The sequence below is a fragment of the Danio aesculapii genome, chromosome 5 (assembly GCF_903798145.1).
Source record: "Danio aesculapii chromosome 5, fDanAes4.1, whole genome shotgun sequence".
Taxonomy (NCBI): Eukaryota; Metazoa; Chordata; class Actinopteri; order Cypriniformes; family Danionidae; genus Danio; species Danio aesculapii.
In genome coordinates this window covers 13,896,321-13,915,259 of record NC_079439.1, presented here as the reverse complement: position 1 = coordinate 13,915,259, position 18,939 = coordinate 13,896,321, and the positions used below count along the sequence as shown (strand labels likewise).

Sequence of the window (18,939 nt, the reverse complement as noted above, 5' to 3'; positions counted from 1 at the left end):
GATGATCCACTTCAAATGTTGATCTTACGCCTAATCTAAAAATAAATAAATAAAAATTACACACTTTCCCATTACTTTGTTTAAAAAAATAAGTATATTAACATGTTTAGTTGCTTTTTATTTTTCTTTAAGTGACTCAGGATTTAAATATTTGACTTTTGTGCCGATTTTGATCAACTTTTTTGATCCATTTCCAATGTTGACTACTGTATACTTCTGATTGGTTAATCTTTTTATACCTATTGGAAAATTCTAGTCAATCTTCCGCCTAATCTAAAAGTACATAAATAAAAATTACACACTTTTACGTTGCATTAAACAATAAGTTTAAAATTTTTTTACATTTAAAAATAAGTTAAATTAAGTAATAATAATTTAATTCCTTACATTTATAAGTGTTAGCACATTTTAGGGGGGGGGGGGGGGGGGGGGGGGGGTTACACATTCATGTCTTAGGTCTTTTTGATCAATTTCCAATGTTGACTACTGTATATTTGAAGAGTTCAGATGCAAAAACTTGTAAATGCCATCTGAAAGTTTCTCCTAAAATGGCCACTTTTCTCAGCCTCCTATGTTTATGTTCAAGTATTTCACTTTAAAGGCAATGAAAAGAACTTATTCATTACTATAAAAGTAACATTTCTGAGCCTTCAGACAAGAGTCTTGAGAAAATTTGGTTAGTCTCTATAATTATTGGAAAATCTTAGTATTGATCACCGATACAGAAACGACCTTTTTAATTTTTTTAAATATATTTTGCGATCATATTATTTGTCCCAAAGAAAGAAATCAAAAGTAAAAGGGACTGTGCTTTTAATTCAGGTTCATAAAAATATCATAAATATATTCATTATAAACAGTGTACCTAAAAAAAACATGTTTTTTTAAATATATAAAGTAAACGCTACATGTTCAGTTGTTAAAATCTTCACATAGTACATTATGGTCATTAAAACAGTACTGCTATTGGAGTGTACAGTTCTCTATAACACTGTTTCTCAACCATTTTTCTGGAGGACCACCAGCTCTGTACATTTCGTTGTCTCCTAAACCAAACACAACTGATTCAAATCATCAGCCTATTAGCGGAGACTGGAAGACCTATATTGGATCTAACAGACAAAGGAAGCATCCAAAACATTCAGTGTTGGTGGTCCTTCAACAACATGGTTGAGAAACACTGCCCTATAATATCAATATGGATTTGAGAGAGTCTTTCTGATCAAATCCAGATTAAATTGCACATTCCTATAGTAAAAACTAACCCAGAGCAGCTTTACTAGATAACAATTTTAAAAACTGCAATCTAACTTCATCTTGGGGTTTTGTTTAATAATTACTATAATACAGTGTTTCTCAACCACGTTCCTAGAGGCCCACCAGCTCTGTACATTTTCTATGTCTGCTTAACCAAACACAACTGATTCAGATCATCAGCTTTTTAGTAGAGACTGGGAGACCTGTATTGGATCTAACAGACAAAGGAAACATCCAAAACATGCAGTGTTGGTGGTCCTTCTATAACATGGTTGAGCAACACTGCCCTATAATATCAATATGGATTTGAGACAGTCTTTCTGATCAAATCCAGATTAAATTGCACATTCCTATAGTAAAAACTAACCCAGAGCAGCTTTACTAGATAACAATTTTAAAAACTGCAATCTAACTTCATCTTGATGTTTTGTTTAATAATTACTATAATACAGTGTTTCTCAACCACGTTCCTAGAGGACCACCAGCTCTACACATTTTTAATGTCTCCTTAAGTAAACACACCTGATTCAGATCATTTGCAGAGAAAGAAAGACCTGTAATGGGTGTGACAGACCACCAGCTCTGTACATTTTCTCTGTCTCCTTAACCAAACACAACTGATTCAGATCATCAGCTTATTAGTAGAGACTGGGAGACCTGTATTGTATCTAACAGACAAAGGAAACATCCAAAACATGCAGTGTTGCTGGTTCTTCAGCAACATGGTTGAGAAACACTGCTCTATAATATCAATATGGATTTGAGAGAGTCTTTCTGATCAAATCCAGATTAAATTGCACATTCCTCTAGTAAGATCCAACCCGGAGCATCTTTACTAGATAACAATTTTAAAAACTGCAATCTAACTTCATCTTGATGTTTTGTTTAATAATTACTATAATATACTGGTGGTTAACCACATTCCTGGAGGACCACCAGCTCTGCATATTTTCTATGTTTCCTTAACCAAACACAGCTGATTCAGATCATCAGCTGATTAGCAGAGACTGAAAGACTTGTAATGGGTGTGACAGACAAAGGAGACATCCAAAACAGGCAGAGCTGGTGGTCCTCCAGGAACTTGGTTGAGAAACACTGCTCTACAATATCAATATGGATTTGAGAGAGTTTTTCTGATCAAATCCAGATTAATTTGCACATTCCTCTAGTAAGAACTAACCCAGAGCAGCTTTACTAGATAATAACATGTTACTATTTTAAAAACGGTGCAATCTAACTTCATCTTAAGGGGTTTTGTTGAATAATTACTATTTTACAGTGTTTCTCAACCATGTTTCTGGAGGACCACCAGCTCTGCATATTTTCTATGTCTCCTTAATCATACACACCTGATTCAGATCACCAGCTTATTAGCAGAGACTAAAAGACCTGTAATGGGTGTAACGCAAACATCCAAAACATGCAGTGCTGGTGGTTAAGAAACACTGCTCTATAATATCAATATGGATTTGAGAGAGTTTTTCTCATCAAATCCAGATTAAATTGCACATTCCTATAGTAAAAACTAACTCGGAGCATCTTTACAAGATAATATTATGTTAAAAATGTAAAACTGTGTAATTTAACTTCATCTTGGGGAGTTTTGTTGAATAATTACTATAATACAGTGTTTCTCTACCACGTTTCTGGAGGACCACCAGCTCTGCACATTTTCTTTGTATCTTTAATCAAACACACCTCATTTTGATCATCAGCTCATTAGTAGAGACTGGAAGACCTGTAATGGGCGTGACAGACAAAGGAGACATCCAAAACATGCAGTGTTGGTGGTCCTTCAGGATTGTGGTTGAGAAACACTGCTATATTATACTTCTCTAAAGGGATATTTCACCCAAATATGAACATTTTTGTTTCAGTCACTCACAATTGTGTTGTTCCAAATCAATTTGAGTTTTGTTCTGTTGAACACAAAGGGAGATACTTCGAAGAATGCTGGAAAACCTGTAACCATTGACTTCCATAGTAGGAAAAACAAATACTATGGAAGTCAGTGGTTACAGGTTTTCAGCTTTCTTCTAAATAAATTTTCTTTTTGGTTCAACAGAAACTCATAAATCTTTGGAACTACTTCAGGGAGAGTACATCTTAATTTTGGGTGAACCAACCCTTTAACATGTAGCAGCTTTAGATGATTTAGTATGGCTTTGGAAGCAGCAAAAAAAAGAACCGACCACCATTTTTCTGGCTTTTCCCAAAATCAAGCATTCAGTCTATATCAGTGTTTCTCAACCATGTTCCTAGAGGACCACCAACACTGCATGTTTTAGATGTCTCCTTTGTCACACCTTTGTGTTTGGTTAAGAAGACATGGAAAATGAGCAAAGCTAGTGGTCCTCGAAAAACGTGGTTGACAAACACTGATCTAGAGCAATGTTTCTCAACCACATTCCTAAAGGACCACCAACACTGCATGTTTTGGATGTCAACTTTGTCTGTCACACCCATTACAGGTCTCTCAGTCTGCTGATGACTGGAATCAGGTGTGTTTGGTTAAGGAGGCATGGTAAATGTGCAGATCTGGTGGTCCTTCAGGAATGTGGTTGAGAAACACTGCTCTATATAATAATTCTTTGAGGTATGAGTTGAGATCTTCTATCCTTTAAGTTATGATCCCACTGAATACTCTGTTTGAAGTGTTTAAAAGTCTTTGAAAGCACAGAGATGAATTCCCTGTTGCCTGTAATAGCCAAGCACCATTGGGTCTCTCAAAGTGTTCAACTCATGTAGTCGATCTGTGGACTGTGAAAAGTCATCCGGTCCTTCTCCGCATCCACCCTGCTGAGGTTGACTGGGATATCCTGGATGCACCATGAGCTCTGCCGTAACCGGTCGGTAGCAGTCGCTCGCTGCATTATTGTTGGACTGTGTCAGTATCAATGGAGAAGATACACCGTCATCCAGTGAAGCTTCCAAAGCATGCTTCAGGTTGGACAAACACATGTTCTTACCCATGGTGCTCAGGCCCAGGTACACGTCAGGCCATCTGAGGAGCCATATAAAAACAGCAATGAGTTCATTTGGTTTTATCTGGGAAATTTAGATTTGATTAAACATAATACAGTGGAGAAAATAAGTATTGAATGCGTCATGTTTTCTCCTGGGAGTAATATTTCTAAAGGAGCTGTTGACACTACATTGAACCAGATTTGGTAAAAACCCAAACAATACAAACATAACAATAAAACAAACAAAAAAACTGTAATAACGATGAAACAACACGAGAAAGTACCGAACTACTGAAACGTATTGAATACTTCATATAGAAGGCTTTTTTGATGATGGCAGCTTAAAGACGCCTCTTATATGGAGAATGAAGTCACGTGCATTGCTCAGGTGTGTGTTTTTCACAGACTTCAACAAAGTGTAAAAATCTTGATGGTTCTGTGGTTCTCGTCTATCAAATCTGAGCTTTAATTTGTATTCTTTATTGGATTCGGATCAGGTGATTGGCTGGGCCATTCCACAGCTTGATTTTCTTTCTCTGAAAGCATTTGAGTTTCCCTGGCTGTGGTTTGGATCATTGTCTTGCTGAAATGTCCACCCTGATTTCATCATCATCCTGCTAATGTAGGTGTTGGACTGAAGCAGCTGATAATCATTTACACTGACGAAGGGCAGAGAACTGCTGAAGACGTACTGAGAGATTTCAGCTGCTGTCTGGTCTTTCCATGTTTTTCTACACCTCCTTTTCTTCATGTGGTCAATACTTTTTTCCTGTGTCATTTCATTTTTTTACGCATAACTTAATTTAACTAATTAGATTTGTTTTCTTTGCATATATAGATTTCTTTGGTTGTTACCAAAATCCAGGGAAAAAGTCAATGGCACCTTTAGAAAAATGTTTCGTATTCAATACTCATTTTCCTGCTGTGTGGTTGGCCAGAAGCCACAGAACACATCTAATTTGTAGAATCACTGCAAATTTTAACCATGACGCAGTGAAAGTTTATCATCTGCATGTGTTTTTAAGGCCTGTGACTGCGCACTGCAAAAAATGCTTTTCTTAATATTTCTTACTTGATATTTAAGCTACAAACAAGACTAAAAATTAAGAAGCATCTTCTAGACAAGCAAAGTCTTGTTTTTAGAAATAATATCGTGTTTTTTTCTTAACAAGCAAAATAATATGTGCAGAAAAGCATTTTTTCCATTTTAGACTCCCCAGAAAAACTTCAGCTATTTATTCAAACCATCTGGTGAAACTGTAGTCATACAACAATAGTTATCGCAGAAAAATAAAAAATCTCAATATCAGATTTTTCTAATAACGTGCAGCCCTAAAATGTAGACAAGATGTAGAAATACAAAATGCATTTAGGAGATTTTTTTTAAATAACATTTAGCAATAATTAATAACAATTTAAATTTTTTGGGTGAACTAACTCTTTAATTTGAATACTGATGTTCATCGATTGTTCAATGATTTATATGTAAATAAAAACCTTAAAAAAAAAGAGTTATTATACATGTGACCCTGATTCACAAAACCAGTCATAAGTGTCAAGTTTTGACAATTTAGAATTATTCATCATCAATATCAAATCCAAACCAGTGGTTTATGGTTTGTTAGGACAGGACAATATTTGGTCGAGATGCAACCATTAGAAAATCTTTAATCTGAAGCTTCATAAAAAAATTAAATATTGACAAAATTTAAATTTAAGTTGTCCAAATTCCCTTCTTAAAAATTCACATTACTAGTTAAAATTTGTGTTACAGAATTTTTGTTTACAAAATGTCTTCATGAACATGATCTTTACTTAATATTCTATTGAATTTTGGCATAAAATAAAATCGACAATTGACTCATACAATGTATATTTGGCCATTCCCATAAATGTACCCATGCAACAAAAGGTTTTGTGATCCAGGGTCACTCACATGTATATAAATCTTTATGAATAATTTGAAGCATCAAAGTTTTGTGTTAACTGGGGCAATAGGAGGGACAAAAATCTCTCAGATGTTATTTATAAAAATCCTGGTTTATGTTTCTAAGATGAAAATTGTTGCGTCGCAAACCTGATTCCATGCCGATGAAAAACCTCAATAGATTCAAGGGCATCTTTTTCCACCTGCGCGTAGAATTCTCTCAAATGGGACGGGAGGAAGTTGCAAAACCTCAGACCGGGCTCTATAGGGACCCGAGTGTAGGTGATCCCAAAATCAGAGAGAACTTGTGCGAAGACCTCTCGCACCTCTGAAAAAATGGTTTAAAAAATTATATTCAGCAAGGACTCATTAAATAGAGTAAAAATGAAAATGAACACATCTATAATGTGTTTCTTTTGAAACAAATTTAATAAGTTTCCAGAACAATATCAAGCAGAATGACTTTTTCAACACTGATAATATTAAACAAAACATTTCAATAACAAATCAGTATGTTATAACGATTTCTGAAAGGTCATGTGACACAACACTACAGTAGTGAGGCTGAACATTCAGCTTTGCCTTCCACAAATAAATATCAATTCAGACCATATTCAACTGGAAAACATATACTTTAAATGGTAATAATATTTCACAATATTTACTGTATTTCAGACCAAATACAGCAGGTAAAATAATTATTACGCATGTCACCAATTTTCTCAGAAAAACATTTCTGAAGATGCCGTTTTCACCAGATGTTGGTAACAACCAAAATAATCCATGCATACAAATAAAACTAAATTCATTTGTTAAGAAATTGTGTAGTAAAATGAAATTACACAGCGAATAAGTATCGAACACTTATCTCAGTATTATTCAGCAACCCTGCTCCTCATCAGTGTAAATAAATATTAGCTGCTTTAGGGGCGGTACACACCAAGCCATCTGGTTTTCATCTGGACCAAAAAGCTGCACGTGAACACACCGAATGGATGAAAGCAAACTAAATCGAGAGTGCGCATTCTGTGTCTGAGTGGGAGGATGCGTCTTTCCGCACACAGTATCTGTTTCTACAACAAGAAACCGTTATCTAGACCAGTGGTCCCCAACCTTTTTCTGACTGAGGACCGGTCAACGCTTGACAAGTTTACTGCAAACCGGGTAAAATCTGATCGGTCAGTTTTTGTCACATGACTCCTGGTGCGCTCGTGCCTTTCAGACACACCTGGTTGAATGAATGCCGCGAGCACACCACGAGTCACATCAAATTTCTAATCAGCCAATCACATGGCAGCAACTCAATGCAGTTAGGAATGTAGGCATGGGCTTGACGGTTTGCTGTAGTTCAAACCAATCATCAGAATGGGGAATAAAGGTGATTTAAATGACTTTGAACGTGGCATGGTTGTTGGTGCCAGATAGGCTGGTCTGAGTATTTCAGAAACTGCTGATCTACTGGGATCTTCACGTACAACCATCACTAGGATTTACAGAGAATGGTCAAAAAAAAGAGAAAATATCCAGTAAGCAGCAGTTCTGTGGGTGCAAATGCCTTGTTGAAGCCAGAGGTCAGAGGAGAATGACCAGACTGGTTCAAGCTGATAGAAAGACAACAGTTTCTCAAACTAACCATTCGGTACAACCAAGGTATGCAGAAGAGCATCTCTGAACGCACAACACGTCCAACGTTGAGGTGGATGGGCTACAGCAGCAGAAGACAACACCGGATGCCACTCCAGTCAGCTAAGAACAGGAAACTGAGGCTACAATTCACAGAGGCTCACAAAAATTGGCCAATAGACGATTGGGAAAACGTTGCTCTGGTCTTATGAGTATCAATTTCTGCTGGGACATTTAGATGGTAGGGTCAGAATTCAACATGAAAGCATGGATCCATCCTGCTTTGTATCAATGGTTCAGGCTGGTGGTGGTGGTGTAATGGTGTGGAAGAAATTTTCTTGCCACAATTTGGGCCCATTAGAACTAATTTAGCATCATGTCAACGCCACAGCCTACCTGAGTATTGTTGCCATATGTCCATCCATTTATGACCACAGTGTACCCATATTCTGATGGCTACTTCCAGCAGGATAAGGCACCATGTCATAACGTGCAAATCCTCTCCGGCTGGCTTCTTGAACATGACAGTGAATTTACTGTACTCAAATGGCCTCCAGTCACCGGATCTCAATCCAATACAGCACCATTGGGATGTGGCGGAACGGGAGATTGGCATCATGGATGTGCAGCCGACAAATCTGCAGCAACTGCGTGATGCTATCATGTCAATATGGACCAAAATCTATGAGGAAGATTTCCAGTACCTTGTTGAATCTATGCCACGAAGGATTAAGGCAGTTCTAAAGGCAAAAAGGAGGTTCAACTCGGTACTAGTAAGGTGTACCTAATAAAGTGGCCGGTGAATCTTTATACCAGGAAAATTCATGACATGTACAATACTTATTTTATCTGCTGTAAATGCAGCCAAGAAGAGCAAAACATATAAAATCTTCTCAAAAATGTTAGATATTAAGTGTACAGACTGATATTTACTACCATTACCTGGCAACACGTGCACATGCTGGTGTCCATCCATATGGTAAGGCATGTGGCCAATCAGTTCACAGAAGCGATTCACCTGGGCTCTAAGCTCTGCCTCCACCTTTCACACAGAAAACACAACACGTATGAATGAATCAGACAAACAGGTTTTAAATCGCAAAGCATTGTGGAGTGTTTCATGAATAACTAACTTGTCCTTGAACTTGGAAATACAACAGGTTAATTTGCAATGAAAACAGTCCAGAATGACCAAGCTTCACTAACAACATGTATATCACAAAAAAAGGTCAGAGAGACAGTGAAAAGAATATAAAATATATTACATGAGTTTTTGGTGCAAACGTACTTAGTAACGACTCATATGGAAAATGTGTATATTAAATGACCACCTTTCTAGCTGAGTGCCAACTGCAGTTCAATGCGTACATCAGTCATAACTCCTCATATGAGTAAGATAATAAGGCTCTTTCATGCTATGACTTGAGCAACCTTTAACACTGCTATATAACATCAGATGTACAAGTGCAATATCAAACAAATATCAAACATGCACAGACTCAAGTTGAACACATTACATGTGTGTATCTACAATATTTTGCCTTAACTATTGTATATGTATGCTTATTCTGTAGTCATTTGTTTTAAGGGTTGGGTCGATAGACGATGCCATCATCCATTGCCGATGGCCGATAGGCATCATGATGCTAAGCCAGGGGTCACCAATCTCGTTCCTAGAGGGCTGGTGTCACTGCAGGGTTTAGCTCCAAACTTGCCTCAACACACCTGCCTGGATGTGTCAAGTATACCTAAGACCTTGATTAGCTTGTTCAGGTGTGTTTGATTAGGGTTGGAGCTAAAATCTACAGGACACCGGCCCTCCAGGAAAAGTTTGGTGACCACTGTGCTAAGCCGTCATCGCGATCCTCCGCCCCGCCCCATCGCATCGGCAACCCGCTTGTGAAAAATCCACACTCAGGCCCCGTTTACACTAATACGTCTTAGTTTTAAAATGGCATCTTAAAACGAAAACGATCCACATCCACACTGGCGTTTCACCTAGCATTTCTGTAAAAGCCCTCCTTTCACACTATACCGCTGAAAACGCACATTACGTGACCACACACACACTCTGTCATGCACTGCAGCGTATGCGTGCGTCTGAGCTCCAGCAGTCAGCATGTGCTTTGAGCACAAAACCCCAGAGAGCAGTGCACGTTGGACAGTTTATCAAGGATGTACCGCTGGATCGCGTCCTACTATAGTTGTTAAACGTAATATTTAATTCATCTTGACTCCATCTAATGACTCTTCAGTCTTTTGAATCTATCAGGTAAAGTCACAGCATCAGTACACTGCTTCAATCTTTCGCTTTCACGCTTGTACTTAGTAATTTTAGCGAAAACCTCAGATACTGTTTGTTGGTTCCTGTTAGTTGTGCACCTTTTTTACCAACCAAGTTTGTCGACGCTTTTATTATGACACAGATCAGCTCTGCCTATTCATGCCAGAGTCCCATGGAAAAAGTGATTGACAGGTGGTAATTTGTGTGTAACTTGGTTATGGGTAAAACAAAGACCATGTGGGTCAGGTAGTTGAAACTGTAGGCTACAAATAATTAATTCGTTATAAATCAATTAATTATTCATAAATAATTAATTGACTGCCACCTACGACGATGATGCCATCGTCCATCGTGATGTTCTACAATAGACACTGTACGATGCCAAATTGGTCGACGTCACCCAACCCTATTTGCTTTATCAGTATCGCAATATTCCACCAAATTTTCCTCAGTTAGAGCAAGATCATGTCTATCAGCTCATAGTAACCCGTGTTAGCTACATCTTCGCAAATTCTTGGTTGATCACCATCGGCCACCAAGATCATAGTCAAAAACAGACGAATCGTCAGTACAGGCGGCAAAGAATCAATAACGGGAAAACAAGGCAAGGATTAAAACACAGAAAGACTAGACAGGATTAACGCTTTGGAATGCTACAAGTTAACAGGGAACAAGACTCAGCCAAGAGTGTGAGAATGTGAGGTGTATAAATAGTCCAAGTAATGAGTCAATCATGAGCTTCAGCTGTCTGTGTCAGAGTCTGAATGATTGTCAGCTGTGGCAGGAGAGATGAATGCAATGACTTCTGGGAGTTGTAGTTTATATCAGTAGCGCATATGAAGAGTTCTGCAGCAATCTGCACAGACTAGATCATCGGTGATCGTTACACAATGGGAAATATTACATTGCCCAAAAGTTTTTGTGGCTTAGTCTGTATATCACACCATGAGTTGGTATAATGACTATGGTGTATCAGATGCCTTTTGTGCCGACTGCCATTAGAATGTTAAATACTGTGCTTTAAGTATGAGTAGGGTTAATTAAGTTTTGAATGTGATTTATGTGATGATATTAAATGTATTTGTGTTGCTTGTTATTTTTTTTTAACATGTTTGATGTGAATGCTGATGTGGTTGTGTGGTGAAGCCATAGACTGTAAAATACATGGACGTAGCATCCGTGACGTCACCCATAGGTTTCTGAAGAGCGCAAAAGAAGCCACAAGTAGGCGCGGCCAACCGTCGCCATTTTGTTCGCGCGTCATCGCACCCACGGCGGGATACCAAACAAGGGCAAAGAGGCGGAGAGTGGGCGGAGCTACGGACACCTGCTGGCACTTTGCTTAGACCTGGCAGACAGAATTTACTTAGGGAGAAACGCTTGATACTTTATTACCTGCGACTCGTTTGTGTTCTGACCACATGTGCTTGGCTGTACACTATATCAATAAAGTGTTTAGACTTTTAAAAACACTGCTGTAATACATTGAGCCACTAAACATTGCTCTTATGACGTTTTTCTACAGGAGGTAAACGCGAATTACTTCCAAACACTTCAGATGTGTGTGTGTGTTAGTAAATGCAAGACTATTGATGAACTCCAGCATAACACTGCATGACAACTCTTCAGATGACTGTTCTAAAGCCTACAGCTAATCAATCTGTCACATTCTGGAGTGCTTTACGGGTCTAAAGAAAAATATTAATGATAAATGATCTTAAATAAAACAAATACATTTACAGAGATGGTATACAAGTATATAACTTTACTCACATGGGAAACGGAGGCCACGTGAACGGTTTGTGAGCACAATTAAGTGCACACAGCATCCCATATAATCTGATAATTGTAAGAAATAAGTCCAAAAGGCAGCTGACTGTGTAAAGCCACATAAAACAAAACAAAAATACGATGAACATGCCGAGATCAGTGGCTAATCTGCCGGATTCAGCTCAGGTGAAGTGACGGCGACCAGCGAGACCTAGCTGTCACCCAAGTGGCCACGCCCTTAATTATGCAAACTTAAAATAACCTAATATAAAGGAAACGGATGAGTTATAAAAAAATTCACCCCCCTCACAGTTGTCATGGAGGGTAATAATAGCTATATGAACCAAAATCGTTCTTTGTACCAGACTGTAAACACCTTTTTTTCTGCTGTAAAGTTGCTCATTCTAACAGTGGGCTCAATTGCAACTTGCTCTATTATGGAGCCAGGACTAGCGGAATTTTGATGAATTGCAGTCTCAGTTACTTCCGTATTGGCCTCCCGAGGGAGAGCGGGAGGTTGCCGCTTGGGTGAAGCCAGAGATAAATTTCCACTTGTTTCCACTTTACTGCAACAGGCCTGTTCCCATGTGACATTTGGTTGGTTAATTGTTTGCATGTTTCTATTCACCTCTGACATCTTGAGCTGACCACTGTGCAAAACTTCCCTGAAGCCCATCTTGCCATGAAAGAAACCATCCTTGTTGAGGAGTGTTGAACACTTCAATTCCTGAGACACTGGAAGACCTTCGGAGAGATTCGCATGGAGTCCAATAGGGATGTGATACCTGTTCGTCACAAGCAAAGATGACATTTATCGAGATACTGTTTTAGATTTCATTCATTCATTTTCCTTTGGCAAAGTCCCTTAATTATCAGGGGTCCCCACAACAGAATGAACTGGCAACTATTACAGCATATGTTTAACACAGCGGATGCCCTTCCAGACGCAATCCAATACTGGGAAACACGCATACACTCACATTCACACTCATACACTATGGACAATTGTAGTTTACACAATTCACCTATACCGCATGTCTTTGGGACTGTGGGGGAAACCAGAGCACTCGGAGGAAACCCACGCCAACACGGAGAGAACATGCAAACTTCACTCAGAAATGCCAACTGGCTCAGCCGTGAGTTGAACCCGACTTGAGCCACCATGTCACCAAAGATTTATTCAATATTTTGGCTAGTTTTAGCGTGTTTATTTAGTTAATTAAAATAAATTAAAATTAAAAGGTTTTTATTAACGGGTAGCCAATTTGTTTAATCTTTGATGCCTTTTTAATGTGGGTTTGGCGTCGTGTACCAAAAGCACTGGGATAAACCCAGTGTCCTACCAATTTTACCACAATCTTTTCAGTTCATAGACATGTTTAAGATTATTTAAGACCTAGAACATAATACTTAAGTTAATTTAAGACCCCAATGAAACACTGAAGTTTCACTTCCATAGTAATGAATATCCAATATTTTTCCAAGCAATTTCTTCTGGAAGCATGGTAATAGCTAGTGATTTGTAAATGGTAAATGATCCTGATTTGTTGCACAAGTTTCTGCTGTTTTTCTGTGTAATTGTTGCGTTGTAAATTAGTTTTTAATTTGTGGTTTGTATCAGACGGCTTTGTAATGAATGCAAACAGCACTGTTTAATGCTTATGTAAACAACTGCATTTGCTCAATCTAAAGATAAACATTCCATGCAGTATGCAGTTCAAATAATTAATGTTGCATTCTGTGATACATCTCAAAAGTAATACAATGTCACCATTTATCAGTTTGTAAAATCAGTAATGGCACCAGCAGAACCTCCAACATCGCAATCTGGATCCCTGAAACACGTTTCGCAACTCTGTAGTAAACAAACATTGTCAGCACATGTGCACAAGATCTTACCTCTATACTATCTACCCTATCAGCTTTTACAGTCGGCCTACTCTTATCTTTGGCAAAAGGTTTAACATGTTCACGTGTCAGAAGGGAGATTTGTGTAAACATAAGAGACTTGAAATGAAAAGTAGTGACAGTTTTAACAGCAGTACCTTTTAGCCAGCTCTGCCGCGTGTTTTGCCGACACTGCATTCACCAGGAGAGAGACATTGGAGATCCCACCAGCTCTGAAGCAATCCACAATCCCCTGATTTCTCCTCTCGCAGTACCCAAAATCATCTCCCGTCACCACCAGCTTCACTTTGGGTTGAGGCATCTTCTCCTCGCCGAGCTGATGAAAGAGAAAAACACAAACTGGTATCCCTTCTTATGATTTTGTATAAGGGCTGCACAATAAATCTTTCAGCATCAATATTACAATGTGCGAATCTGCAATAGTCACATCGCAGGATCTGCACTGTTGTGTTGTAATTAAGATTTTTTTAGGCCTCCATGTGACTATGCAGGATTTCAAGATATATATATATATATTTGTTTTTGAATGAATGACAGCTTCTAATTATTTAAATTTTTTAGGGGTTTTTCCTCTTTACTAGGGTAGGACAGTGGAGATTTCAGACATGACAGCATTGGGAACAGAGATAGGGAAAGGATCGGCAAAGGACATCGAGCCGGGAATCGAACTCGGGTCGGCAAGAGCACGTCGGTGCTATATGTCGGTGCACAGTACCACTAGGCTATTGGCGCCGACAGGATATCAAGTGAATTTAAACCATTTGGGCACTAGCAATGATCAAATGCATAGCTTTAACAAGGAATAACTTCATCTAAATTTACTATGACCTTTCATGTGAAGCTGCTTTGAAACAATCTACATTGTGCTAAACAAATAAAGGTGAATTGAATTGAACTGAATTATTTCTACAATGAAGACTTTAGTAGTCAACATTCGAAGTGGATCACAAATGTTTTTCAAATTTGTCCCGAGACAAGAATGGATGTTGTTAAATGCTTTAATGAAAGGTTTTATTTCATTTTACATTAGATCTTTTAATGTCTGTGCCTCAATACTGTTAAAACCATAAAGCACTGTTTATTTAATTTGTATCTTTGTTTTTATTAAAAGTGCAGTAGGTAATTGTCTTCAGAAACATATTTTGTTGTGGTGGTTATAAGTAAATGATCTAAATGTATTTATAGGTATTTTTATATTCTGGATAAGGCATAAAACTAAAAAAATGTCCAACCAATTAAATATTGTCGCACCAACAATAACCCCAATTACGACAGGCATCTCAAACAGCCTCTTTAAGCAGACAGATACGTCACTCACGCGTATACGTGAAGCACGGATCTAATCTTGACAGAGAGACGTCATCGCAAACTCTGCATAAAACCTGAACTTCTTTCTGAAAGACCAACGTGGCCTTGTATGCATGAAAAGAAAGATTGTTTCTGAAAGGGCTTCTACCAAAAATGCAAAATCAAACTTTTCTAAACCCCGAATCAATATTGGAATTACTTTTGCACGCTGGAGGGAAATGACGTTATGCACTTCAAACAACGATCTGAAGAGTGACACTTCAGCTGAAGTATTTCTTTTAAATAGGTATGGTTTAAAACTTTTTTAGCCACACAGAGCTTATGTAGACTGTGTTCTTGTTTATGAATGGGGTTATATGCACAGAAGTGTTGTTAAGCCACTGAAAACGTACTGCAAAAAATATTGGCTATTTTCCAAGTTCATGGAGTACATTTTACAGCATCAATAATATAGTTGGTTAAATAGACCTGAGCATTCGTTTAGTTGTTCAAGTGTGAAAGGAGCTGAAAACAAGCAATGTACAAGGATCAGCGAGCACAATTGAAAATAAGAAGTCACTCGTTGTCTTGGTAATGTAAACATAAGTGTAATGTAAAAAGATAATAGGATATTTCTGTTTCACCACTCCTTTTTTTCTGATCTGATTTTTATTTAGTTTAACAACAAAACTTAAGTAAATGTGCTCTTCCGCCTAACCAGTTTTACTGAGGTGAAGTTTAATTTATATTCACACATTCGTTCATTTTTGAACAGTGACAGCCTGTGACAGTTTTGGGGAAATATAATTCCTGCACCCGCTGGTCTGTCAACAACTACGCTTGATTAAGTGCGTGTCTCTATAAAGTTTTCTAACTGGTGTATGACATGGTATAGTGTTATATCTAATCAGGTCATGACATGAGGCAGCATGGCTTTGGACGGCAGGGGAGGGTCGTAAAATTTCTATGCTATTATGCTAATGCTAGCATTCTGGCAGATCACCTACTGCACCTTTAATTTCTGCTCGTTATATATTTATTATATTTTTGTACATGTGCAAAATCATCACAATCAATTATAAAGTTATGAACCCCTTCCAAATAGAGTTATGTCATATTGTAAAATTGTATTCATATCGCAATATATATCGTAGAAAAACAAAATATCACAATGTCTGTTTTTTCCAATATCGTGCAGCCCTAATATATATATATATATATATATATATATATATATATATATATATATATATATATATATATATATATATATATATATATATATACACACACACACAGTTGAAGTCAGAATTATTAGCCCCCCTGTTTATTTTTTCCCCAATTTCTCTTTAATGGAGAGAAGATTTTTTTCAACACATTTCTAAACATAATAGTTTTAATAACTCATTTCTAATACCTGATTTATTTTATCTTTGCCATGATGACAGTAAATAATATCTGACTAGATATTTTTCAAGACATTTCTATACAGCTTAAAGTGACATTAAAGTGACCTAGTTAATTAGGTTAACTAGGCAGGTTAGGGTAATTAGGCAAGTTATTGTGATTTGTTCTGTAGACTATCGAAAAAAAATATATATAGCTTAAAGGGGCAAATAATTTTGACCTTAAAATGAATTTTAAAAAAATTAACAACTGCTTTTATTCTAGCCGAAATAAAACAAATAAGACTTTCTCCCGAAGAAAAAATATTATCAGACATACTGTGAAAATGTCCTTGCTCTGTTAAACATCATTTGGGAAATATTAAAAATGAAAAAACAAAAAAAATCAAAGGCGGGCTAATAATTCTGACTTTAACTGTATATATATATATATATATATATATATATATATATATATATATATATATATATATATATATATATATATATATATATATATTGTTTATGTTGTTTGTGTGTGTATATATATATATATATATATATATATATATATATATATATATATATATATATATATATTTATAAACATAATAATTATTACTAGTTGTTTTGCCTGAAATAAAACGCCACTAATTTGTTTTCATCATTCTTGACAACTATGTCTAACAGTAATTTTATTAATTTCCTACCTGAAAATGAATAGTTGATTTAATCTTACCTATTATTTTTATCCTGAACTAAATCATTGAAACGTTAGGGTAATTAAATAGTGTTTTACATTTTAAACTACTGGCTAGCTCTACACAAATACATTAAGTTTACTTACCTGTCTTGTGTTATAACTGTTACTTTAAAGATTCAACAAATGGTGGTAGACTCAATAACATATCTCTGAATCTAATTACCGACCTTAAATAAGACAAATGTCCAATATGACCTCAGGCAGTCTTGGAGAGTCTGTTAATGAAAGTCATTTCCAACAGGAAACGCGTCAATATTATGAATCGTAACTATGAAACCCACGTCATTCAAAGGATAATGATATCTGTTCAAATATAAAACGAAACGATGATGCGTTGTCCTCCGCCGCAGAAAGCTGATTAACGTTACCGGGGAAAACACCGGCTGGTGGAAAAAAATACAGACTAACCTTGTAATTCACTTTAGCTGTGTTAGCACGAACAGCTGCCACTGAATTTACGACGTACACATACACTTAAAGACCCTAACATAACTTATACACGTATACTGATTAATAGATAACGCTTAATTTAACGTTATGAATAACCCGTACTCTTAGAAACAAACCAATGTCCTATAATTTATCATTCGGGTTTGTGCTATACGCCTAGCTAACAGCAATAATGTACCAGTCGCTTACCCATTTTATAACGCGGTTTGGCCATTATTAGTGCCTTTTTACTCCCATTAGTCCAGCGCTGAGGAGAGAATGACCGACTGAAGACATCAAAATGTAATTTCCTTTTCCGGAGTTGTAGCGCCCTCTACAAGGTGTGATTAAAACAACGCCACATGTACAGGGAATTCGATACGAGGCTGGATGGATGTTGGTTTAATGTTGTTTGAATGCCAAATTCTGGCCCTACCAAGAAATAAAGACATGTTATAGTCTTCTGTTGTCTAGTTTTGGTGTATCCATATTAATATGAGTCATTTTAATTTAAATTATTTTAGACTGACTTAAAATTGTTAATATAACTTTTAAAAAATTAAGTAAATTTTTTTTTTACTTATTCCAGATAGCCATAATTAATCTAAAAACATAAGTTGTCATGATGTTTATGAATTATTTACATTTTAGTACTAATTGGTCAAACCCGCAGTAATTTAGCTCGGGTGGCATGTCATATGCATTTGGAGGAATTAGCCTTTTTTTCACCAATATGCAAAATACTTGTCCTGTCAGATATCAAACTGACACCAGCAAGGCATTTAAAACATCACATTTTAATTATCGTTTGTAATAATCCTGATACATTAGATTTGGCAACCATACGTCCACAAAAAGTCACTTAAATCATTAATTTTCCTCCAGCTTAGTCCCTTTATTCATTAGAGGTCACCACAGTGGAATGAACTGCCAACTATTCCCCCATATGTTTTATGCAGCAGATGCCCTAGTTACAGCTGTAACTGAGAACACCCATACACTCTCACATTCACACGCATATGTAACCCTGCTGGTCCCACATCACCCAACCCGCTCTAAGCTGTGATCGAACCGGCGACCTTTCGTATGGGAGTCGGTTGCTCTAACAAGGAGGCTAAAGACCATGGCCTCTAGTGTCGCTAGAGCACCTTTAGAGGTCAGAGGAGTGCGATTTACCTGCACAGCACTTACTAGCTGGCCTCAGTTACACATATACTTTGGCCAATTTAGTTTATTCAATTCACCTATGACCTTATTCTTCAATGTGGAAGTGTCCTCGTTTTTGCAATTGTTTTAGAACTTCCGATTCAGTTGCCTATGGGAGAAATGACTAGGAATAA

General features: G+C 37.1%; 1 protein-coding gene across 2 annotated transcripts; it reads right to left on the bottom strand.

The window, feature by feature from the left end:
- Positions 1-730: 730 nt before the first annotated feature.
- Positions 731-17,372, bottom strand: LOC130228915 (carbohydrate deacetylase). 2 transcript variants are annotated; one of them, XM_056457415.1, is made up of 6 exons: positions 17,338-17,372; positions 13,873-14,051; positions 12,456-12,612; positions 8,716-8,815; positions 6,301-6,478; positions 731-4,261 (listed from the first exon to the last, which is right to left on the bottom strand). In XM_056457415.1, the coding sequence occupies exons 2-6, from the start codon at positions 14,034-14,036 to the stop codon at positions 3,916-3,918; spliced, it is 945 nt and encodes a 314-aa protein (XP_056313390.1). In that variant the 5' UTR covers positions 14,037-14,051; positions 17,338-17,372; the 3' UTR covers positions 731-3,915. The 2 variants fall into 2 exon arrangements, with proteins under 2 accessions (XP_056313390.1, XP_056313391.1); XM_056457416.1 differs by lacking the exons at positions 6,301-6,478; positions 17,338-17,372 and having other exon boundaries at positions 4,140-4,261; positions 13,873-14,177.
- Positions 17,373-18,939: the final 1,567 nt, after the last annotated feature.

Coding starts and splice junctions, on each gene's coding strand:
- LOC130228915 (XM_056457415.1), bottom strand. CDS start 14,036: ATGCCTCAACCCAAAGTGAAGCTGGTGGTGACGGGAGATGATTTTGGG. Junction 12,613..13,872: donor GCGGCAGAGCTGGCTAAAAG/GTACTGCTGTTA, acceptor TGTGACGAACAG/GTATCACATCCCTATTGGAC. Junction 6,479..8,715: donor GCATGTGCACGTGTTGCCAG/GTAATGGTAGTA, acceptor CCATTTTTTCAG/AGGTGCGAGAGGTCTTCGCA.